This window comes from Neophocaena asiaeorientalis, unplaced genomic scaffold (genome assembly GCF_003031525.2).
Source record: "Neophocaena asiaeorientalis asiaeorientalis breed wild unplaced genomic scaffold, Neophocaena_asiaeorientalis_V1.1 scaffold346, whole genome shotgun sequence".
In the NCBI taxonomy this organism is placed as follows: domain Eukaryota; kingdom Metazoa; phylum Chordata; class Mammalia; order Artiodactyla; family Phocoenidae; genus Neophocaena; species Neophocaena asiaeorientalis.
This window is the reverse complement of record NW_020175400.1, coordinates 1830091-1854624: the sequence shown is the minus strand read 5'-3', so window position 1 is coordinate 1854624 and position 24534 is coordinate 1830091. Positions and strand designations below refer to the sequence as shown.

Sequence of the window (24534 nt, the reverse complement as noted above, 5' to 3'; positions counted from 1 at the left end):
AAAAAAAATATATATATATATATTTGTATACCCATGTTCATAACAATTATTCACAATAGCCAAGATGTGGAAGCAACCCAAGTGTCCACCAACAGATGAATGGATAAACAAAATGTGATATGAACCTTCAAGAGGAGAATAGGACTCTGGGAACTAACCCAGGAAGTTTAAGAAAAACTTTCCTCCAAAAAGTTAAACTATGTTCATGATTCCAAATTTTTTTTCCAAAACTGGGCTGCCCACCACTTCAACATGGATGTACTTGCTTTGAAACTAAAAAAGGAAGTGCTTCCATGTTTTAGTGATGGATCTGGACCTACCTCAATAGCTTTTGCCGCTTGTTCTTTTGCTTCAAACTCCACAGAGACAAATTCCCCTTGGATCACCAGTAGACTTATAATGTGGTATACTTATATAAACAACATCACCACCTTTTCCAAATACTTTGTTTGTTTGTTTTTTTGAGCAGAAGATCTTTTAATTAAAAAAGCTTCTGTTATTTTTAATTACATGCATTATTACTTTTGGTAATTACAATGCAGTTAAACAGCAACAGAGACTTATTTAACCCATTCAGTCAAACTGTGGACCTCATAAGCTGTAACACCTAAAACAATTCTCTATCAGCATATGATAAAAACTTAAGGTGCTTGCTCCTATGGACACTTTATGTATTACCCAAATACTTTTTCAATCCAGCTGTGATTAACATTTTTGGGAAATAACTCATGATAAATTAGAAACAGTATTAAATATGTAAGGATTTAATAACTATATCACCTAAGCTTTTCACAATTCCTATACCTTACTCAGAAGGTCAATAGATTTTAACTTGAATATTTTTTTTAATGTGCTATATACAGACAATGGGATCTTATTCAGCCTTAAAAAGGAAGGAATGCTGACACACTCTACAACATGGAAGAACCGTGAGGGAATTCTGCTAAGTGAAACAAACCAGTCACAAAAAACCAAATACTGTCTGATTCCACTTATATGAGGTACCTAGAGTGGTCAAAATTATAGAAACAGAAAGAAGAATGGTGGTTTCCAGGGGCTGGGGGGAGAGGAGGAAGGGTAGTTGTTTAATGGGTACAGAGTTTCAGTTCTGCAAGATGAAAAAGCTGCGGAGATCATTGAACAACAGTGTGAATGTATTTTACACTGCTGAACTGCACACATAAAAATGATTAAGATGGAAATTTTTGTTATGCATTTTTTACCACAATAAAAAATAAGAAATTAAAAAATTCTTTAATGTTTAATTTAAACCAGTCCCCCCACCAAAAGAAAAAAAAAAACCGAGAAGATTTTACATAAAAATCCAGTCCCTCTTGAAGAATGAGTCGCTTCGTCCCACTGAGCCCACGCTCACTCCTGGCAAGGATGAAGGATGGGCTGGTATGAGGACAGCCTCTCGCTCCATTCCAGGCCTGCCACGTGCCCTCCAGAGTGCCCCAAGGCATCGGAGTTTGAGACCATGTCTGTTGTTTAGCCACTATGGTGGAGATATCCACACCGTCTGCCCCTCTCTGGGAGACAAGAGGTGACAGGTTACCTGAAATTCAAAGAACAGTGGCTGGGCCTCCCTGAAGGCCTACTAGGGACAGCCGCCATGATCTCTTCAGATGACAGGCTGCACAAACACTGTCCTCTTGGCCAGGGTGTGGGATGGAATTATATCAGTCACAAGAAGCCCATTAGGCCAACTCCTAGCACCGAATACCAAGTAAGGATTTCAAAACCCATCCCCAGGGACTTCCCTGGTGATGCAGTGGATAAGACTCCACGCTCCCAATGCAGGGGGCCCAGGTTTGATCCCTGGTCAGGGAACTAGATCCCACATGCATGCTGTGACTAAGAGTTTGCATGCCACAACTAAGGAGCCTGCATGCCGCAACTAAGGAGCCCTGGAACCGCAACTAAGGAGCCCGCCTGCCACAATTAAGACCCGGCACCACCAAATATATAAACATTAAAAAACAAAAACAACAAAACCATCCCTGTTTCAGTATCTACTTGCTGCTCAAGTAAGTAGACCTAGCCTCCAGGCTAGAGGTTCCTCCCAAGACAGTCACCCCTTCACCCCCCTGTCTACTTAACTGAACTGCTTTCATCACATTCCTACCCATGCTGCTGTCAGCAGAAGAGAGGCTGCTCAGCCAGCATGGCCCAGAAGAATGTAGGGGGAAGCCCCCAATTCCAGAGGGCTCAAGAAGGCAGGGCAGCAGTTCTGGAAGAGGCTCTAGTATTTTCTTTGGTGTCATCCTTCACTCCTCCCTTTCTCTCACACCCACATCAAAACCATCAAAAAAACTCTACTGGCTCTTCCGTCAAAATTCATCCAGAGGGCTTCCCTGGTGGCGCGGTGGTTGGGGGTCCGCCTGCCGATGCAGGGGACACGGGTTCGTGCCCCGGTCTGGGAAGATCTCATGTGCCGCGGAGCGGCTGGGCCCGTGAGCCACGGCCGCTGAGCCTTGCGCGTCCAGAGCCTGTGCTCCGCAATGGGAGAGGCCACAACAGTGAGAGGCCCGCGTACCGCAAAAAAAAAAAAAAATTCATCCAGAATCCACCCACCCCAGTACCGCCACCACGGTCAAAGCCACCATGCTCTCTTGCCTGATTCTGACTAAGGCCTCCTACCAGGTCCCTGAAGCCAGAATGCTCCTGTTAAAATGTAAATCAGGTCACAACACTCCTCTCAAAACCCTGCAAAGCCGCCTCTTTCACTCAGAGAAGGCCAAAATCCTCAAAAATGGCCTATAAGCCCCCCATGACCTCCACTGCCTGACCTCATGTCCCATCACTCGCCTTCTGCACTCTGAGCCAGCCTTACTTTCTGCTTCTCCAACAAGCAAAGGTGCCCTCCTGCATCGTGACCTTGGCACCTGCAGTCCTCTCTTCCCCTGAACTCTAAATGGCCTGCTTCCCTCACTCCCTCAGTACTGCATTCAGTGGGGTCTTTTCTGGCAGCCCTACCCAAACTTTCATCCACACCTTCCTTGCTTATTTGTTCTCCTTAGCTCTTGTCTACTGTCCGTCCCCACATTAGAATTTAAGTTCCATAGGGCAGAAATCTTTGTCTCTTATTCCCAGCTCTGTCCCCAGAGTGTCCCTGGCACAGTGCTTGGCACATAGTAGAAGCACAATATTTGTTGAATCCATGAATGAATGTCAAGTTATGGTCAATTCAATCTGTGGTAAGGACTGCTCTGCCATAACCTCCTCTTTGGATGAAAAGTACTCCCTCCCCTCCCCCATCCAGGGATGCATTACCACACAGAGGCCAGTGAGTCCTCACCACAAAACTGCACCAGGAGTAGCTCACAGTTTATCATGTGTTAATATTTGCAATCCGCTGGCATTTTAAACATGGTTTACAGAAGTGTAGAGTCCAGGGCAGGCCACAGAGGTTGGCTTCCAGTAATCAGACAGCAGTGTCCAGCACCCCATCCTGGAATCAGTGAAAGAGGCCTCAGCCTCACACAAAGGATCTGGAGGCAGGCCCCAAGCCTTTCTAGAGGCTTTTCCTCAAAACCTACTGGGCCTAAACACGACTACCCAAAAATAGCTCTGATGGGATAGCTGTGGTCTTATCTGATGTGGATGAAACAAGGCTCAGTGGAGAACACACAACCCTACTGGTGGGTCTGCAAAACTGAACAATCATTAAATAATTTTCTCTGGAATCTAAGAGTGCAGGCAAATCACCAAGATCTGAAAAGTTAAGGGACAGGGTGAGGAAATGAAGAAGTTCCCAGACTAGGAGTTGAGCCAAGGAAGGATAGATAATTTTCCCACTGAGCAGTCTCCCTCACTTCCCCAAACTAACTTAATCAGAACAACCACCAGCAGTCGCTGGAGGCCTATGAGTTGCAAAACTAGAAGGAGACACATGTGGGAATTACCTGGCAGCAAAAACACAGAAGTATTTTAGTCAAAGCATATTCTTTCCTTGTCATCAAGGGGAATGCCAAGTATTCTGTCTCCAGCAGTGTTGCCAAGTAACAAGCTAGCAGAGGTCACAATTGTACAGTCTCATGTCCAACCAAGTTCTCCTCATTAATAACCAACCCCACTTGGGGGCTTCTGGAAGGACCTGAAACTGACTGCTCTTTTCATGTGTTATCAAAATTCAGGCCTCAAAGGGGCTTTTCTTGTTTGTGTGGGGTTTTTTGTTTCTTTTTTTACCATCAGTGCAGAAAAAAAAAGGGGAGAATTGGAAAATGTATCTAACTTCCACCATCTTTTGCTGAAGGTGGTGCCATATGGGAAACTTTTTTGGGACCTGGGGACACTGAGAACCTCGAGTTGCAGGGCCGACTCCTTAGAGATAAATCCCATGAGTAGAAAAACAGAAATGCCCCTTTCTCCTTCAAAGGGGAGGTGGGGTGCTGGGGCTCTTCTCAGCTCTGGTCAGCTGCTCCCACACTAGGTTAAAGATTACCTACTCTAGCAGTAAGACCAGCTTGCCTGGGCCCCATCCCCTCCTCCTCACTCCAGGGAGCTGCTGGCCAGGTCAGGATAGGGGTTTCCGTGGCAACAGGCTTTCGACAGAGCCAAGGGACCTACATCGTTCCCTGTCTCTTGTAGCTGGCGATGGAGAGCCAGGGGGCCGACCAATGCCAGACCTGGCAGCCTGCCTTGGTAGTGGAAGTTCAGGCTAACTCTTGCTTATTATGCCCTGCTTATTAAGACTATTGTTTTCTCTCCTAAGCAGGAAACTAAGGGTATCACAGAAGCTGTGACGAACAATTTGGGAAAGTGACATTTTGGCGCAGCTGCCGGGTCTCCCCAGTCGGGTGAGCGCGGCAGGGCCAAGGAGCAGCTCAGGAGCGGGCTGGCGAGAAGAGACAGGTCAAGCCAAGGAGAGGCCCCAGGATGGAGCTTCAAGTGGGTCGACAAGGAGAATGGGGGCGTCCAAAACGAAAATAAAAAGGAGACTCCTCCAACTGTCGCGTAAAAGGCTCCAAAAATAGCTGACGAGGGCCTGACAGCGAGGAGGGATCACTGCGCGCCCGGGTGAGAAGGCAGGGGAAGTGGATACCTCCTCCTTCCCCTCCTTTGTCCTAGCAGGGACCGCGCCGGGACCCTACCTCACTCGCGTGGAGCGGGCCAGGCGCTCCAGTACCCACTCGGTTGCTTTGTCTCCCTCCAGGGTCGCAGGACGGGCAGAATACCCTCCGAGCCCGGGATACCCCCCGCACCCCCTGCAGCAAAGTCTGGGGGCGCAGGGCAGCAGGGCCGGCATCGCCCGGGCCACCAGTTGCCACCTTCCTTCAAGTCCTCCCCCCGCCCCCCGCGACTGGCACGGCCTGGAAGGTGGGGCAGGGGAGCACGTCCCCGTCCGCCGGCTCTTTGTGTGCCCTACCCCGCCATCCCCGGCTCGCGAGCGTCCCGGGTCGCGCTCGCTGGTCCCCGCCCGGAAGGACGCCACGTCGCGGTGCCAGGCGCGCACCCCGCCCGGACCCTCCTCGTGGCACTCACAGTGGCGCCGCGGCTGCTCTTGCAAGTTGGGGGCTGTCAAGGCTGCCGGCGCCCAGGCCGGCCCGGAACCGGAGGCTCTACAGAGCAAGCGTACAACCCGCAGGTAACCAGCCATCCCGAGCGGGTGAGGGGTCGGACTGGCTGGCGAGCGAGCGAACGAACCGGGGTAGGCGAAATCCTAGCGCCGGCCACTGCTCCCAGCTGCCTGGCGGCGGGCTACCTAGGCCTGCCAAGCGCGGGCTGAGCGGACAGGGCCGGGGCGGGACTGCCGGGGCCCGCCACCCTATTGGGCCTCGCCGGGAGGAGGCGGGGCCGGCAGGGGCCGGACTCCTCCTTGGGCCCTGCACCAGCCCGGACCCCGCCCTCGCGCCCGGCGCGCGCTTCTCTGGGCAACGCGGAAAGCTCAGCGCTACTGAGGCGAGAGAGTGGTGAGACCCACCGAGACCCGGGAGCTGGGGGTGGGAACTGGAGGGTTAGGGGAGCCGTTAGCGAGGAAAAACCCACTCTCCAGGATGCCCTATTTAAACCAGAGTGTCAACTGCAGACACATCAGCTTAAGCCCCAAAAGGCAAATCTGAACAAACTCCTGCGTCCTTCGCGTTGGCTGGGCTGAAACTCCAAGGCGCATTTAACCAGTGCGCGTTCCGTGTTCTTGAACTAAGACCGTGGTCACCTCGGGTCTCCTCAAATTCGCTCTCAGATCCTCCTATCCCCTCCACGCGTTAGGTAGACTGACGCGAGTCAAGAGTTGAAATCCCGAGCTTCCCTCGTGGCGCAGTGGTTGAGAGTCCGCCTGCCGATGTAGGGGACACGGGTTCGTGCCCCGGCCCGGGAAGATCCCACATGCCGCGGAGAGGCTAGGCCCGTGAGCCATGGCCGCTGAGCCTGCGCGTCCGGAGCCTGTGCTCCGCCACGGGAGAGGCCACGACAGTGAAAGGCCCACGTGCCGCAAAAAAAAAAAAAAAGAGTTGAAATTCCTCAGCTTCTCACCAGAAGGTCAAGCTGCTAGTCCTCGAAGTCATTAAGCATAGCCAGAGTCTGTTTCCTCCTTTCCGAGATGGGAACTATAACAGCAACAGGGCTGTCAGGAGACTTGGGTGAAATAACGTTATGTTAAAGACTTGGGACACACCCTGTGCTCAACGACAACCAACGATGCTTGTCAGACAGTACTCAGGCAAACGGTTCCGTTTTTTGCCTGCTTTCATACAAAAGACAATACTGATTGGTTCTGCTGTAAACAACCAAAGTCTCTCGCTCTCTCTTCACTCATCTTCTTGAAATGAGATACCAGTTGGGGCTGGGTTTTATTTAGAAAAATCTGACCCCAGCCCCCACTTTCCCAGCTACACCAACCCACTCGAATGCTAGCCCCCTCTTTCTGCCCTGTGTTCCCAGCTCTCCCCTTCATTGCCTCAGAGTCAACATTGACAGATGGAGCTGGGCCAGGAAAGTGACTTCAAAGCTTAGTGACTTCAAAGCTTCCTTCTCTCTGTCTCAGCCAGGCAAAGCTACTACTTTGGCCCAGAGATCTAGTAGACTGGGCCTAAGGGGAGGCTGTTCTGGGGCCACCCCCAAAGTCTGAGACCTCATTCAAAGGCCTAACCTTGAACCAGAATGTCCTAGAGTGACCCATTATCCCTTTCATTCTGTTCCAATTCTCTTGCTCAAAACACAAGCAGAGGGACTTCCCTGGTGGTGCAGTGGTTAAGAATCCGCCTGCCAATGCAGGGGACGCGGGTTCGATCCCTGGTCTGGGAAGATCCCACATGCTATGGAGCAACTAAGCCCATGTGTCACAACTAGTAAGCCTGTGCTCTAGAGTCTTCAAGCCACAGCTACTGAGCCCATATGCCACAACTACTGAAGCTCGTGCACCTAGAGCCCATGCTCCACAATAAGAGAAGCCACCACAATGAGAAGCCCACACACTGCAATGAAGAGTAGTCCCCGCTTGCTACAACTAGAGAAAACCCGCATGCGGCAACGAAGACCCAACACAGCCAAAAAACAAAATAAGACAAAACATTAAAAAAAAAAAAAAAAACACAGCAGAGACCATGGAAGCCTCTGGTATTTGGCTTTCATGCCATCCTAGTGTTATCAGGCACCAGGGCCTCAGTGTCTATACCTATAAACTGGGAGGATGACTGCTCCCCCAGGCTCCTTTTGGCCCAAACAATCAGATTCTGTTATGTATGACAACTACCTATACTGCCACTTCTGAAATGGTCATAAAGAAATTGCTCTCCACCCCCAGGGGCTCATTTGTTTCTCTGTATGGTGGACCAAGGTGTCAGAGGCCTGGCAAGAGGCAATACTAGAGCCTCAGTGTGTTCCAGAGTCTGGCCTTCACCTGCAGAGGGATCAGGGTGGGAGCACATGGGTCCTTTGCAAGCACGGCAGCAGCCCAGGACAGTCAAGGCAAAATCTTCAGATTAAACTGCTCTCACAGCCCACGTCCCAGGGCTCCAGCTCCATGCCAGCCTTCCTCATGCAGTATCTATTTGGTGAGGCAGCTGATATCAGCTCCATTGGCTCAGAGAGGTTAGGACACTTGCTCAAAGTCACACAGCTAGGAAGTAGCAGAACTCTAGTTCATACTCATATACCTGGCTAATAGTCCATCATTCTTTTAAGGAGAAAAAATAGGACCCAGAGCCCCTATTTATTGTACTTCTTTGGAATTTTTTGTGGTGATAACTGCTGGCCCTGTAAGCCACCTCAGAGAAAGGTGATATTTAAAGGAAAGGTGCTTATATCCTCCTTTGGGGTCAGCAGATTTGGAAACTCTCACCCTTACAGATTTTATTTATTTATTTATTTATAATTTTTGGCCACACACAGAATGTCGGATCTTAGTTCCCTGACCAGGGATTGAACCCACGCCCCCTGCATTGGAAGCACGGAGTCTTGACCACTGGCCTGCCAGGGAAGTCCCCTTACATATTTTAAATCAAACCTCAATTAGTTATTGAGTCTAGGTCATGTGCAAGTTCCCCGTGGAGGCACAGAAATGCATATCACTCAGTCTCTACCCTCTGGGAACCACAAATCACCACAAACCAGGCACAAGGGGAAAGTGTCCCAGGAGGAGTTTAGATGACACATTAGGCATCTGGCAAAGAGAAAATCACCTCTGATGGGGGAGACCCTGATGAGCTCAGGGCAGGAACATCCATCAAGTGTGTTCTCACGGATCTTTACGATGTGGAAGGAGGCTGACCATGCAGACACAAGTAGAGTGAGGGCCTTGCACTTCACCCAGGTGGACACACCAGGACATTAGTTTCATGCTATGTTTGTAGGCAGGGAGTAACATCTGGTAACATCTGGCACAACAGTGAGGGGATGTCAGACAGTGGAGAATCAGGCCTGGGGAAGGGAGGCCAGGGTTCTTGAACCAGAGAAACTTGACACAGGGTCCTGGCAGGACCCTCAAGAAGGTGCAAGAGTGCAGAGGCGGTGTAGAGATGGCATATGCAGGAACTGCAGCTAGCTGGACGGGGGAGGAGTCACAGTGACTCAGACTTCCATCCCTGGGGCTGGGAGAATGGTGATGCCATTATTAGAAATCAGAAGATGGGAGGGAGGAAGGTTGAGGGGGAGGCGTTGATAGCAGAGCTATTTATGGTCATCTCTAAACTGATTTCCCTGCCAATAGTCAGTCTGTGCTCCCTCCCCCTCCTATCAGCCCTCCCCGCCACTTCCAGCGCTGTCACCCTGAAGCACAGCCCTGAGCAGTCACTCCACAGCTCAGATAGTGAAGTAGCTCTCCACTGCCTGATACAATAAAATCTGAATAGCTTATAACATTTCATGGCCTTCACCTACCCCCCACAGTTACTATTCCCTCTCCACAAGAACCCTAAATTTAGCCATTCCCCTGAGTAGTCCTTGACTCTGAGCAGTTGCACTGTCCCTTCCTTCCATCAAGTGGGTTCTTTCCACTCCGCATTGCCAGACCCAGCTCATCCTTGAAGGCCAAGTACAAATTCACCTTCTCAAGCCTGCACTGGGGGTGGGGATAAAGGCGGGGTATAGCATTCATTTACACTTGAATCATCATGAAAGGTAAACAGACCCCCCCCAATAAAAGAACACAAACTACTACTCAGATTTTTTTTTGAATAAATTTATTTATTTTATTTATTTATTTTTGGCTGCGTTGGGTCTTCATTGCAGTGCGCGGGCTTCTCATTGCGGTGGCTTCTCTTGTTGTGGAGCATGGGCTCTAGGCGCGTGGGCTTCAGTAGTTGTGGTACGTGGGCTCAGTAGTTGTGGCTCGCAGGCTCTAGAGTGCAGCCTTAGTAGTTGTGGTGCATGGATTTAGTTGCTCTGCGGCATGTGGGTTTTTCCCGGGCCAGGGCTCGAATCGTGTCCCCTGTATTGGCAGGCAGATTCTTAACCACTGCACCACCAGGGAAACCCTACTACTCTGATTTTAACTTTGTAAAATAAATCTATGGACAGTAATAGGTGGGGTCCAGAAACAAATTTGGAAGATTTTAAAACACTATTTAGGGTATTCCCTGGTGGTCCAGTGGTTAGTACTCCGCACTTCCACTGCAGGGGGCATGGGTTCAATCGCTGGTCAGGGAACCAAGATCCTACATGCATGGCCAAATAAATAAATAAAACTTCATTAAATTTTGTGAAATTTTCTCTTAGGTTGCATAAGTTAATTAATCCTCAAGATTCCTAATAAAACTAGACATCCAAAGTTAGAGGAAGGGGAAATGATTGAAAGGGATTAAAAAGAACTAGAAGCAACATTACCATCTTGGTAACAGATTCCCAGAATATAAAGCTTTCTTCCTGTTTGTGGAAGTCTTTTTTTTTTTTTTTTTTTTAAGTTTTTTGGCCGCATGGCATAAGGGATCTTAGTTCCCGGACCAGGGATGGAACCCGCACCCCCTACAGTGGAAGGGCGGAGTCTTAACCTCTGGACCACCAGGAAAGTCCCGTGGAAGTCTTTTGTCGTGATTGTCTCATGCCTGGGCAAGTCACTTAACTTCTCTGAGCCTCAGTTTCTTCAACTGCAAATGGAGATAATAAAAATCCCTACTCCTAGCAGTTACTAGGATTAAATAAATTCATGCAGATAAGTTGCTTTGAATGGTGCCTGGCACACATAGGAGAAGCCCGGCCATAGTGTTAATGTTATCTGTTCATTCACATCCACTCCACACCAGTTTACTGAGCTCCTACGACATGACAGGTGTGACCCACAGATGGACAAGAGGGCACATTCTATTCCTGAGAGGACTGGAGTCCAGTGAGGGTATCCGGAAGATGGAGATATGAACAGATCATTTCAAAATATCGTTGCTGTGGCTGGATGGAGTGTTGGTTAGTACAATCTCTTTGGAAGGCAATTTAGTACCATCCATCCTATTATAAAGTGCACGTAACTCTTCATCTGGAAATTCCACTCTGAGAGACTGACAGCATAGAAATACTTACCAAATTGTACAGACACATAAGTGCAAGGTGTTCACTGCAGCACTGTTTGTAATAGGGAAAAATTGGGAATGACCTAAATGTCCATTGTCATTAAGAATGAGGTAAATATTTGCTGATATAGAAAATGCATTGGGGGACTTCCCTGGCGGTCCAGTGGTTAAGACTCTGCATGGTTAAGACTCAAATAAAAAAGAAAAAGAAAAATGCATTGTGATATATTAAGTGAAAATAGAAAGTTGCAGAGATATATCTTAACATACATACATACATATATATGAAAAATTAAAGGCACAGAAACCTAAGAGGGTATGGGAGTGGGGTATAGTGGGAGACTCAATTTCTACTTTATGCAATTCTGTGGGGGTTGAACATTATATAACAAAAGCATCTATTACTTTTGTAACCAGAAAAAGAACAATCAAGATATATATAGATATAGATAGGTAGATAGATTTTTTTTTTTGAAACAAACGGTCACAGTCGTTTATGTGCTGTGCAGAGTGTCCCCTGTCCCAGCACCATTCACTCTGGTGGCTTCTTTTAAATTGAGGCATTTCCTCTCGCGTTCTTTCCGTCTTTGGGGAAAACGAAGGGTTAAAGGGGCTGGGGGAGGGGAAGAGGAAGTGAGGTAAGGGAAAGAGGGGTGAGGCCCCCTCGGGTACCAGCTGCGGTGGGGCGCTGGCCACGCCCCGCAGCTCTGGCTCCCGCTGGAAGCAGCCGCCCCAGGTGCTCGAGAGGAGGCTGCTGGGCTGTTTTTATGGACTCAGAAGGACGAAAGATCAGAACTTAATGAATATAAAGTTAGGTGGAGGTTAGGACAAGATGCTGCGATCTAGAGCAACCGACGGTTCTCAAAGTGTGGTCCTCGGACCCTGGGGGAGGAGGGGCACCACGAGATCTAAATAATTTTCGTAATGCTAAGAAGTCACTTGCCTTTCTCACTGTGTTAACATTTGCCCAAATGGCGCAAAAGCAACGGTGGGGAAAACCGCTTACACCTTACCCTGAATCATGGCAGAGGCACCAAACTATACTAGTAGTGATTTTATTGCTCACCATCATGCACTCTCTTTTTTTTTTAAGTCTATTAATACGATGTACTAAATAAAGCAGTAGAAATTAATAATTTGATTAAATCGTAACTCTTGGGTATATATCTTTCTAATATCTTATGTAATAAAAATGGAAGTACATACAAAGCACTTGTGCTGCAGACCCTGGTAAGATGGTTGTCTCCTGGAAAAGCACTGAGGAAGAGCGGGAGTGCTTTATTTGAGCTGTGGGTTGAAGCAGCTGCTTTCTTCACAGAACAACATTTCAACTGAAAAGAACAACCGATGCAGAAGCCATTCGGACTCAAATATTTGGCAGATATTTTCTCAAAAATGAATGAAATGAGCCAGTCACTTCAAGGAAATAGCTTATATTATCTGTTACCAATGATTTTTTTTTATTGGAGCTTTCAAGGGAAAACTAAAATTTTGGAAACCTTGTATATACCCTGAGTTTGAGAGCTTCTCAATTCTTTTTTTTTTAATATTTATTTATGTATTTATTTGGCTGCGCTGGGTTGTGGCACCACGGGATTTTCATCGGCGTATGCGGCATCTTTAGTTGCGGCATGCGGACTCTTAGTTGCGGCATGCACTTGGGATCTAGTTCCCTGACCTGAGATCAAACCCTGGCCCCCTGCATTGGGAGCACGGAGTCTTAACCACTGGACCACCAGGGAAGTCCCAGCTTCCCAATTCTTCATGATGTTTCTAATGAGATTAATGGTCTACCAAATGTGATTCTTTTTCATATTGTTTAATGAAATGTGTCAACTTTTGGAAGATCTGCATAACTCAGCCAGTATTTTCTAAATGACCAATGCATGATGTTAAAAAGTTATGCATGGGTCACTACTGAGCCTGCGCGTCTGGAGCCTGTGCTCTGCAGCGAGAGGTCATGACAGTGAGAGGCCCGTGCACCGCGATGAAGAGTGGCCCCTGCTCGCTGCAACTAGAGAAAGCCCTCACACAGAAACGAAGTCCCAACACAGCCAAATAAATAAATTTTTAAAAAGGGAAAAAAAAAAAAAAAAAAAAAAGTTATGCATGGGTAAGAGACCTATTCCAGAATGGATTTGAATATGAGGGGTTTGAATGTAACAGAGTAGGAAAGGCATATTGGTGTTGTTTCAGATTCCACATTGCAATTAACCTTTGAGAAAGTATCACTTGTACATTTTGTTATCGTAAGTGAATACCGTGGGTCAGGCCTCGCCCAGTCGGGAAATGGGGGTTGGGCAGTGGCCCAAGCTGGGATGCCCCCCTAAAAAATGGCCACTGGGGCCTCGACCCAGCTCAACCCATGCAGGTCAGGGAGCCCCGGGTGATGCACCGCACCGCCCCCATCCCAGGCCCAGACCATGGTGCAGGAATTCTGGTACATGGAGGAGTCCCAAGATGACCTGAGGTGGCCCCCTGGCCTGGAGCCCAGCTGCCCAGTCCTCCTGGAGCAGCTGCACCAGCTTGGAGTCCTTAACTGGAAGCTGACAAATATCAGAATGATCCAGAATTAGACTACTCTTGGATGGGCATAATAAACATATGCAAAAATAAATTTCCAAATTATAAAGAAAAGGTTAAGATGTTTTGCTGGGACCATTTGTACTAGGATGTAAAATTTGCTACATCTTGGATGGCAGTGGATACTTTGATGAAAGAGATAAAGAGGACTTCAGATTTTCATGGAGAAAGGAAACGTGATAACTCATCCTGCAGGAGTTTATCACTGCTTCACACTGGATGGAAAGAACTATGTGACAGCTGTGTGGATGTTTGTGGGAGAAACAGGGTGGACTGCAACCAGTCGGCTGACCATTTCCACGCTCAAGGACAGGACGTAAAATTTTGGGCATGAACAGCAAGGGGTGCTCCCTGGGGCCTAGCACACTCCTTGTAAAGATCCTAAACGTGATAACTGAGCAGAAAATCATTTGCTCTTTGCTTTTATATTATAGGCTTGAAGCTTGAAGGCTTGAAGGTTATCTCCTTTGCAAGATTATTTGATCAGAATGTTTTTTAATGGCAGACTTCCCTGGTGGCGCAGTGGTTAAGAGTACGCCTGTCAATGCAGGGGACATGGGTTCGAGCCCTGCTCCGGGAAGATCCCACATGCCGCGGAGCAATGAAGCCCCTGCACCACAACTACTGAGCCTGCGCTCTAGAGCCCGTGAGCCACAACTACTGAGCCCACGTGCCCCAACTACTGAAGCTGTGCACCTAGAGCCCGTGCTCTGCAGCAAGAGAAGCCACCGCAGGGAGAAGCCCTCACACCGCAATGAAGAGTAGACCCGCTCGCCGCTAGAGAAAGCCCTCACGCAGCAATGAAGACCCAATGCAGCCAAAAATAAAAAAAATTAAAATTTTTAAAAAAGAAAGAAAAGCCTTATAAAATAAGCCATAGCTATTTAAACAAAGAATGTTTTTTAATAAAAGTCGCTATAAAACTGATTTTTACATGGAAACAACTGTGGAAATGTGGACAAATCACAGTCATTTGCTCTAACTCAGTCAAGATCAGTGATTCAGACACGTGTTCAATTTTAACCGGAATGAGAGTCTTATCTGCTGTGTGCTTTATCTGGACACGATTTTTAGGCTTTAAACCAGATATCAGTCAATGCCATGCCTGCCTTAGAAGAAAGTTGTGGCAGAGAAGTATATTTTGGTCTTTGTCCCCAGTTTCTGGCATAGAGCTCCTAAAACCCTTGGAATTTCCTGAGCGATACGAGTGGCCTTCTGCTATTCACAGGTAATCCTTTGTGAGCATCTCAGTTCCACTGGGACAGAAGCGCCTGTGCTCAGGACCCTTCTGGACCTCACTCTATGTACCTCCTTATCTGGCTGTTTATCTGTGGTCTTTATGTATCATTTATAATAAATTGGTAAATGTAAACCAACATTTCCTGAGTTTTGTGAGCCGTTCTAGCAAATTATGGGACCCGAGGAAGGGGTCATGTAAATCCCCAATTTTTAGCCACTGAGTCAGAAGTACAATTGTCCCAGATTTGTGATAGGCATCAGTGTTGTGGGACTAAGCCCTTAATCTGTGGGATCTAACGCTACCTCCAGGTAGATAGTGTCAGAATTGAGTTAAACTCAATTCAGTCCTGCTGAATCGGTTGGTGTAGGAAAACAGACTAGAGGTGTAATTGTAGATAACATAACTAACTAGATACAGGATGCTTTTTTCTCCCAAAATTATACCTTGGACTAAGGAGTGCAGGGAGGGGAGAGCTCTCTATTAGGGGCACATTCTCTGTTGCTTATGCCACTTGCCGCTTTCCGTTCAAACTAAAGTAAATGCCTTGGGAATTCCCTGGCGGTCCAGTGGTTAGGACTCCATGCTCTTACTGCCGTGGGCCTGAGTTTGATCCCTGGTCGGGGAACTAAGATCCCACATGCTGCAGCGCAGCCAAATAATAATAATAATAATAATAAAACACCTTAATTAAAAAAAAAAAAAAGGCACTCTGGTCCCCTTCCTGTTGCAGTGAAATCTCAAGTTCCACAGACTCCTGCTGGCTCATCTAACCCTGTACTTGTTTTTCTCATTTCTTATTCTTTTTTTTTTAATGAAATGATCTAATTATCATTATTATTTTTTTTGGCTGCGTTGGGTCTTTGTTGCTGCATGCGGACTTTCTCTAGTTGCGCGGCTAGAGGGGGCTACTCTTCGTAGCGGTGCGAGGACTTATTGCGGTGGCTTCTCTTGTTGTAACGCGCGGGCTCTAGGCACATGGGCTTCAGTAGTTGTGGCTCATGGGCTCTAGAGCGCAGGCTCAACAGTTGTGATGCGTGGGCTTAGTTGCTCTGTGGCATGTGAGAGCTTCTCAGACCTGGGCTCGAACCCGTGTCCCCTGTGTCAGCAGGCGGATTCTCAACCATTGCGCCACCAGGGAAGTCCTCATCTCTTATTCTTTTAAAATTCATGCTTAAGTCCTGTGGGAGAGAATAGTTGTAAACAGCTTTAATTAAATTGTACTTATAAAAAACTATTTTCTTCTACTCCACTTTATGCTTTTGGTATTGTTGATCTTTAAAAATTAAATGGTCTTTGATAATGGGGGGGGAAAAGAGAATAGTCCTAACATCTGAAAAAGCTATTAAAATATTCCTCATTTTTCTTTTTCCAGCTACACATCAATCTGAGGCTGGATTTTCTTCATATACCTCAACCAAAACAATATACAGCAGCAGACTAAATGCTGAAGTGGATGTGAGAATCCAGCTACTTCTGGTAAGTCAGATATGAAGAGAGTTGCAAAAATGTAAACAAAGCAACTCTTCTCATTAACTCTTTTATTTTGGAAAATCTTATTTTTAAATTAATATATAAACATGTTTCAAATTTTCTGTCTTAACTTTTAATTCAGTAAATAGGGTTTTGTATAACCTATATAAACAAGAGCTCTTTTGAGTCCTCAACAACTTCTCAGAGTGTAAAGAGGTCCTAAAGCCAAAAAAGTTGGAGAATTATCCTAGAGGAAGGCACTAGGAGCTCAACAAAAATGGGGGCCACATTATCCCACACAAGAAATCTAACATTTATACAATAATGCTATATAATGTATAGTCTGTATTAAATTGTCCCAAGATGTCCCAATAATTCCTTTAAATTTGGGAAGGGGGGATTTCCCTGGTGGCGCAGTGGTTAAGAATCTGTCTGCTAATGCAGGGGACACGGGTTCGACCCCTGGTCCGGGAAGATCTCACATGCCGTGGGGCAACTAAGCCCGTGCAGCACAACTACTGAGCCTGCGCTCTAGAGCCCGCGAGCCACAACTACTGAGCCCACGTGCCACAACTACTGAAGCCCGCGTGCCCTAGAGCCCATGCTTCACAACAAGAAGCCACTGCAATGAGAAGCCCGGGCTTTCTCTAGTTGTGGGGGGCTCGCTGCAACTAGAGGAAGCCCGCGCACAGCAACGAAGACTCAACGCAGCCAAAAATGAATAAAATAAAAAAAAAAAAAGAAAACCAGGAATTAAAAAAAAAAAATTAGGGGAAGGGGGTCTGGGATCTAGAATCAAGGCTCAGGCATAGCATTTGGTTGTCATGTCTCATTAGCTTTTTTTTTTTATTAATTAATTTATTTTTATTTGGCTGCATTGGGTCTTGGTTGCAGCATGCAGGACCTTCGTTGCGGCATGTGGAATCTTTCATTGCGGCGCGCAGGCTCAGTAGTTGCCACACGGGCTTAGTTGCCCTGCGCAATATGGGATCTTAGTTCCCCGACCAGGGATCAAACCTGTGTCCCCTGCATTGGAAGACAGATTCTTAACCACTGGACCACCAGGGAAGTCCTCCCTTTTTTAGTTTTCTACTGGATCAATGCAGACTTCTTTATTCTCCCTTATGCCCTTCACTGGTTTAGAAATTATACATTCTATTTCTGCTCGTTTAGAAATTAAATTCTTAACTTGACTATACAGAGTTTAAAATTCATCATTGTTTTTATCTTTCTTAGAAATATGAGAAACTTAGATGACTTCTGTCCAATTTCTCCTCTCCTATCTTCCATGTTATTATTCCATCATACTTTAGTTCTACTGGGTCTTCTGAGCCCCCTCATTTTTTTTCAAATAGGTTTATCCACATGTTTTCCTGTTTCCTAGCTGAGCAACGTGTCTTACTTCCCACTCCTATGTGCTGAATTCAGTTTCCTGTTAACTGAAGGGCATCATTGAATAGGTCTTTGAACAAAGATCTGTGAGTAATTAACTATCTCTGTCTCAAATTGTTCAATTTTATCCTCATTTTGTAAGCTTTTTGCTGAAGTATAATATATACATATGTGTATACAGAAAGTACATAAGTTATTAGTGTACAACTTATTTTTATATAAATTTATTTATTATTTATTTATTTTTGGCTGTGTTGAGTCTTCGTTGCTGCATGCGGGCTTTCTCTTAACTGTGGCAAACAGGGGCTGCGCTTCGTTGTGGTGCGCAGGCTTCTCACTGCAGTGGCGTCTCTTGTTGCGGAGCATGGGCTCTAGGCAGGCGGGCTTCAGTAGCTGTGGCTCGCGGGCCCTAGAGGGCAGGCTCAGTAGTTGTGGCACACGGGTTTAGTTGCCCTGCGGCATGTGGGATCTTCCTGGACCAGGGCTCGAACCCGTGTCCCCTGCATTGGCGGGCGGATTCTTAACCACTGCGCCACCAGGGAAGTCCCTAGTGTACGACTTATGAATGTTGATGAAATCACTACCCAGATCAGGAGATGTAACATCACCAGGACCCCCAAGACCCTCCTTAAACCACCTCCTAGGCACTATGTTTCCCAACTTCCCTTTGCTATCTTAACTTCTATTAAAATAGACTGGTTTTGCCTATTTTTGTTTTCCTGTAAATGGAATCATATAGTATGTACTCTGTCTTGTCTTACTTCTTCTCAACACTGCATTTCTAAAATTCACCCAGGGACTTCCCTGGTGGTACAGTGACTAAGAATCCGCCTGCCAATGCAGGGGACATGGGTTCGAGCCCTGGTCCAGGAAGATCCCACATGCCGCAGAGCAGCTAAGCCCGTGTGCCCCAAATACTGAGCCTATGCTCTAGAGCCCGCGAGCCACAAGTACTGAGCCTGTGAGCCACAATTACTGAAGCCTGTGTACCTAGAGCCCGTGCTTCCCAGCAAAGAGAAGCCGCCTCAATGAGAAGCCCGTGCACCACAGCGGAGAGTAGCCCCCGCTTACTGCAGCTAGAGAAAGGCCATGCGCAGCAACGAAGACCCAATGCAGCCAAAAATAAATAAAATAAATAAATATATTTTTTAAAAATAAAATCAAGTTTTCAAAAATAAAAATAAAATTAATCCAGGGACTTTGCTGGTGGTCCAGTGGTTAAGAATCCTTCTTCCAATGCAGGGGACATGGGTTCGATCACTGGTCAGGGAACTAAGATCCCACATGCTGCAGGGCAACTAAGCCCTCGCACTCTAGAGCCCGCGCACCACAACTAGAGAGCCCGAGTGCCACAACTACTGAGCCCACGCACTCTGGAGCCCATGCACCACAACTAGAGAGAAGCCCGTGCACTGCAAAAAAGATCCCGCGTGCTGCAACTAAGACCCGATGCAGCCAAATAAATAAATTAGTTAACTAAAAATAAACATATATTTTTTTAAATTAAAAAAATCATCTATGTTTTTGCATGTAGCTGTAATTTATTAATTCTTCTGCCATATAAAACTCTATGTTATGAATATGCCACAATTTATGCATCCATTCTACTATTGACAGACATTTGGGTTGTTTCCAGTTTGGGGTTATTATTAACGATGCTTCTATGAAGGTTCTGACACTTGTCTTTTGCTGCACATATGTATGAAATTCTGTTGGATGATACTTAGGAGTGAATTACTGGGTCATGGGCTACATACTTAAGCATTCAGCTTTAACAGACACTGGCAAACAATTTTCTGAGTGTTTGTATTCTTCCAGCAATGTATGAGAGCTTCCGTTTCTTTACATCTTTGCTAACAGTTGGCATTGTCATTCTTTGCAGTTTTAGTCATTCTTGTGGGTGTATAGTGGTTCTCATGGTGGTTTGTTTGTTGTTGTTGTTGTTGTTGCTGTTTGTTTTGTTTTTGCGGTACGCGGGCCTCTCACTGTTGTGGCCTCTCCCGTTGCGGAGCACAGGCTCCGGACGCGCAGGCTCAGCGGCCATGGCTCACGGGCCCAGCTGCTCCACGGCATGTGGGATCTTCCCGGACCGGGGCACAAACCCATGTCCCCTGCATCGGCAGGCGGACTCTCAACCACTGCACCACCAGGGAAGCCCCTCATGGTGGTTTTAAATTGCCTTTCCCGTGGTCTCTCAGGCGCAATTGGTCAGTGCATTAAACTGATAAATAGCATTTCCCTGGAGACTAAAGAAATTGAGCTCCTTTTCGTATATTTATTGCCCATTTTAATATTCTCTTTTCTGAAGTGCCTGCTTCAAGTTTTTGCTTATTCTTTCCATTGGATTGTCTGCCAGTTTGTGATTTGTAGGAGTTCAATATACATTCTGATGTGAGTCCCCTTTTTGGGTATATGTATTGCAAAAGTTTGTTTTTTTTCCATTCAGTGGCTTGCCTTCTCATTCATTTAAAATGTATTTGGAGGGCTTCCCTGGTGGCGCAGTGTTTGAGAGTCCGCCTGCCGATGCAGGGGACATGGGTTTGTGCCCCGGTCCGGGAGGATCCCACATACCGCGCAGCGCCTGGGCCCGTGAGCCATGGCCGCTGAGCCTGCGTGTCCAGAGCCTGTGCTCCACAACGGGAGAGGCCACAGCAGTGAGAGGCCCGCGTACACACACACACACACAAAAAAAATGTATTTTGATGCACAGAAATTCTTAATTTTAATTTAGTCCAACTTATTGACCTTTTATGTTTATGTCTTATTTCCTGTTTGATAAATCTTTTCTTAACCCTATAGTGTCTTCTGGAAGTTTTATTGTTTTATCTTTCACTTTTTTAAAAAGATGTGTTTATTTATTTATTTGGTTGTGCTGGGTCTTAGTTGTGGCAGATGGACTCCTTAGTTGTGGCATTTGAACTCATAGTTGTGGCATGCATGTGAGATCTAGTTCCCTGACCAGGGATTGAACCCGGGCCCCCTGCATTGGGAGCACAGAGTTTTAACCACTATGTCACCAGGGAAGTCTGTGCCTTTCACTTTGATATCTATAATTTTCCTGAAATTGATTTAAAAATTTTTTTTTTACTTTTGGCTGTGTTGGGTCTTTGTTGCTGCATGCGGGCTTTCTCTAGTTGTGGCAAGCGGGGGCTACTCTTTGTTGCAGTGTGCGGGCTTCTCATTGTGGTGGCTTCTCTTGTTGCAGAGCACAGGCTCTAGGGCTCATGGCTTCAGTAGTTGTGGAGTGCAGGCTCAGTAGTTGTGGCACACAGGCTTAGTTGCTCCATGGCATGTGGATCTTCCCAGACCAGGGATCAAACCCGTGTCCCCTGCATTGGCAGGTGGATTCCCAACCACTGCACCACCAGGGAAGTCCTGAAATTGATTTTTGATGCACCCTATTTCAGATATGTTAAAACATGAAAAACAGTATGTATCCAAGAATTGATAAAATTCAGTTATTTTTTAACCTCCATTTTTAATTTAATACGTAACAGGCATTTTTCTCTACCATTAAATGTTCTCCTACAAGACTTTTTTTTAATAGCTGCCTAATAGTTGTCTAAAAAGAGACAGCAGGAACTTCCCTGGTGGTCCAGTGGGTAAGACTCCGAGCTCCCAATGCAGGGGGCTGGGGTTCGATCCCTGGTCAGGGAACTAGATCCCGCATGCATGCTGCAACTAAGAGTTCGCATGCTGCAACTAAGAAGCCCGTGTGCCGCACCTAAGACCCAGCACAGCCAAAATAAATGAAGGAAAAAAGAAAAGGAAACAACAGGCCCCAAATGGATTTGAAACCGTGCAACTCAGACTGGGACTTAAACCCACCGTCTTTTAATTGAGATCACACACCTGGTCTCAGGACTTAATGAAGCTCAGTTTCTTGATGTCTTATGGCAGAAAGAATTCAGTGAGAGACAAAGTGATACATAAGAAGTGGATTTATTTAGGGAGAAACACACTCCACAGACAGAGTGTGGGCCATCTCAGAAGGTGAGAGGCCCCAAAATATGGCGTGGGTAATTTCATAGGCTAATGAGTGGGAGGATTATTCCAACTATTTCGGGGGGGCTGGGGGAAAGGGCGGGGATTTCCAGGAATTGGGCCACCGCCCACTTTTTGGCCTTTTATGGTTAGCTCTGACCTGTCATGGTGCTTGTGGGTGTGTTATTTAGCAAATGTATTACAATGAGCATATAATGAGGCTCAAGGTCTACCGGAAGTCAGATCTTCTGCCGTCTTGGATCTAGTTAATTCTAACCAGTTTTCGTCATGTCTTATGGCTATGTCATTCTTTTAAAGGTGCCCTGTCCCCTTCCCTTCTGTTTCACATTCACTTGTGCTAAACCCCACATCAGCAAATCAAGACTTAATACCTAACCTATAACACAACATTGTAAATCAACTGTACTTTAAATAAATAAATAAATAAATATTGGCAGTTTCAGCCTCTCCCAGGAATGTGATCTTTAGTCAGCCAATGTGGAATTACCTGGTCAGCACTAGTGAGGTAATCTGCCTGAAGGACCTGAAACAGGAGGGAAGGAGGCAGGGCACAAGGTTTGAAAGAATGACATAGCCTGAGGACATGACATAAACTGACTAGAACCAAATGGATCCAAGATGGCGGATAAGTTGACTATTTCCACTAGACCTTTTTAAAAATAATTAATTAATTAATTAATTTTTGGCTGTGTTGGGTCTTCGTTGATGCACGAGGGCTTTCTTTAGTTGGGGTGGGCAGGGGCTACTCTTCGTTGTGGTGCACAGGCTTCTCACTGTGGTGGCTTCTCTTATTGCGGAGCACAGGCTCTAGGCGCACGGGCTTCAGTAGTTGTGGCACATGGGCTCAGTAGTTGTGGCTCACGGGCTCTAGAGCGCAGCCTCAGTAGCTGTGGCGCACAGGCTTAGTTGCTCTGTGGCATGTGGCATCTTCCCGTACCAGGGCTCAAACCCTTGTCCCCTGCTGTGGCAGGGGGACTCTTAACCACTGCGCCACCAGGGAAGTCCCTCCACTAGAACTTGAGCCTCAGTATCAGCAAGCTCACATCAGCAAGCTAAATGACACACCTACAGGCGCCATGACAGTTCCAAGACTGACCATAAGTATGAAAAAGTGGGCAGTGGCCCAGTTCCTGGAAATCCTGGCCCTTTCCTAAAATAGCTGGAATCCTCCTCCCACTCATTAGCTTATGAAATTACCCACTCCAATAAAAACTGACAACCCCATACCCTGGTGCCTTTCTCACCTTCTGAGATGGCTGGCCCAGACTCTGTCTGTGGAGTGTGTTTCTCTCTAAATAAATCCACTTCTTACCTATCACTTTGTCTGTCACTGAATTCTCTCTGTGATGAGACATCAAGAACCTGAGCTTCATTAAGTCCTGAAACCAGGTGTGTGATTTCAGTTGGAAGACTGGGTTTTGGCTGCGTTTGAGTCCCAGCCGTTTGGGTTAAAGTCTCAATCAGAGTTTTGGCCGGGTTCAAATCCCGGCCACGTGGGTTCAAGTCCCAGCCAGAGGTGCACGGTTTCAGCCCCAGTCTCCCCCAAAAGGAAGGTGACCTTGCCTGAAACAATCCACTCTTAGCTAGAATAACTTCCTTGCCCCGCTTCCTTTTGCCTGTAAAAGTCTTCCCTTTGTACAGCTCCTCGGAGCTCCTTTGTTTGCCAGATGGGAGGCTACCCAAGTCATGAATCGTTGAATAAAGACAAATCTTCAAATTTACTCAGTTGAATTTTGCTTTTTAACATACTCATCATATGCCTCTCCCTGGAGCAGGGGCTCTGGAATCAGACAGGCCTGGTTAATATCTTGTCTTCATCTCTTACAAGCTGTGTAACTTTTAACAAGTTATTTAAAGACTCTGGGCTTTAGCTTTCATGGGAGGTGCCCAGGTTTTGAACTGAGTTGGTTTCATAGTTGAATCTCAATTCCTAATTAATAATTGATTTAGGAGCACTACATCAACTGAAACAGTGGATCAATTAACTCTAGAACAGTCTTATTTATTCATTAAAGTCTCCTAAAGACCTGGGATAGGCCACATCCGGTGAGCCCACAGTTTTATTGGATGTGACTAAGAAAAATAAAATGACATCAAAATGGATGCCCTTTGGTAGTTGAAAACTAAAGTCAGGGTTGGTGCCATGAAGAAGTGGCAATTGAACCACTTAATCACATTTCTTTATCAGATTATCAGATTATTCTTTATTTGTAGTGGTTATGAGAGGATTCCGCCTTGTTTTTCCTGGTTGCCTTGGGAGAGAGTTGCTTACTTTCTCTGTGGCTCACTTTATCATCTGTAATTGGTATGGTGATGTTGTGAGGGTGAGCTGAGGGAGGATGAGACAAGTATTAAGTGATCAGTAATGGCCACCATTATTCACACCCTTGCTGGGGTATAGACCAGTGAGATTTGGGAGCTCACTCCAAAACTAGAGTGTGGAAACTCAAAAGGCTAGAGTGGGACTCAGGCCCTGTTTATGTGGAGCAGATGGAGACTGCCAAAACTCATAAGAAGTGGCTAGGGACTTCCCTGGTGACGCAGTGGTTGAGAATCCGCCTGCCAATGCAGGGGACATGGGTTCGATCCCTGGTTCCCGAGGATCCCACAGGCCGCGGAGCAGCTGAGCCCGTGTGCCACAACTACTGAGCCCACGTGCCGCCAACTACTGAAGCCCATGTGCTGCAACTACCGAAGCCCACGTGCTGCAACTACTGAAGCTCACGAGCTCTAGGGCCGGCGTGCCAGGACTACTGAGCCCGCATGCCTAGAGCCAGTGCTCCGCAACAAGAGAAGCCACTGCAATGAGAAGCCCGCGCACCGCAACGGAGAGTAGCCCCCCACTCTCCGCAACTAGAGAGAAGACCAGATGCAGCCAAAAAAAAAAAAAAAAAAGAAGTG

At 46.7% G+C, this 24534-nt stretch overlaps 2 protein-coding genes and 1 pseudogene across 3 annotated transcripts in view; 2 read left to right on the top strand and 1 right to left on the bottom strand.

Annotated features, from left to right (window-relative positions):
- The window catches only part of IDH2 (isocitrate dehydrogenase (NADP(+)) 2), a 21709-nt gene extending 15979 nt beyond the window's left edge, over nt 1-5730 (bottom strand). Inside the window, exon 1 of the mRNA XM_024766466.1 lies at nt 5488-5730. Within this exon, the coding sequence (XP_024622234.1) occupies nt 5488-5602 (115 nt within the window). The 5' untranslated portion in view covers nt 5603-5730. The remainder of the gene's footprint in view (nt 1-5487) is intronic.
- Nucleotides 5731-5831: 101 nt separating this feature from the next.
- The window catches only part of SEMA4B (semaphorin 4B), a 91471-nt gene continuing 72768 nt past the window's right edge, over nt 5832-24534 (top strand). The window contains exons 1-2 of one of the 2 annotated variants that reach the window (XM_024766458.1): nt 5832-5915; nt 16139-16242. The gene's annotated coding sequence lies outside the window, so the exon portion shown is untranslated. Of the gene's footprint in view, nt 5916-14450; nt 14755-16138; nt 16243-24534 lie in introns of those variants that run through there. The other variant, XM_024766457.1, reaches the window with a different exon arrangement.
- LOC112414167 (1,2-dihydroxy-3-keto-5-methylthiopentene dioxygenase pseudogene) lies at nt 13367-13902 on the top strand (annotated as a pseudogene).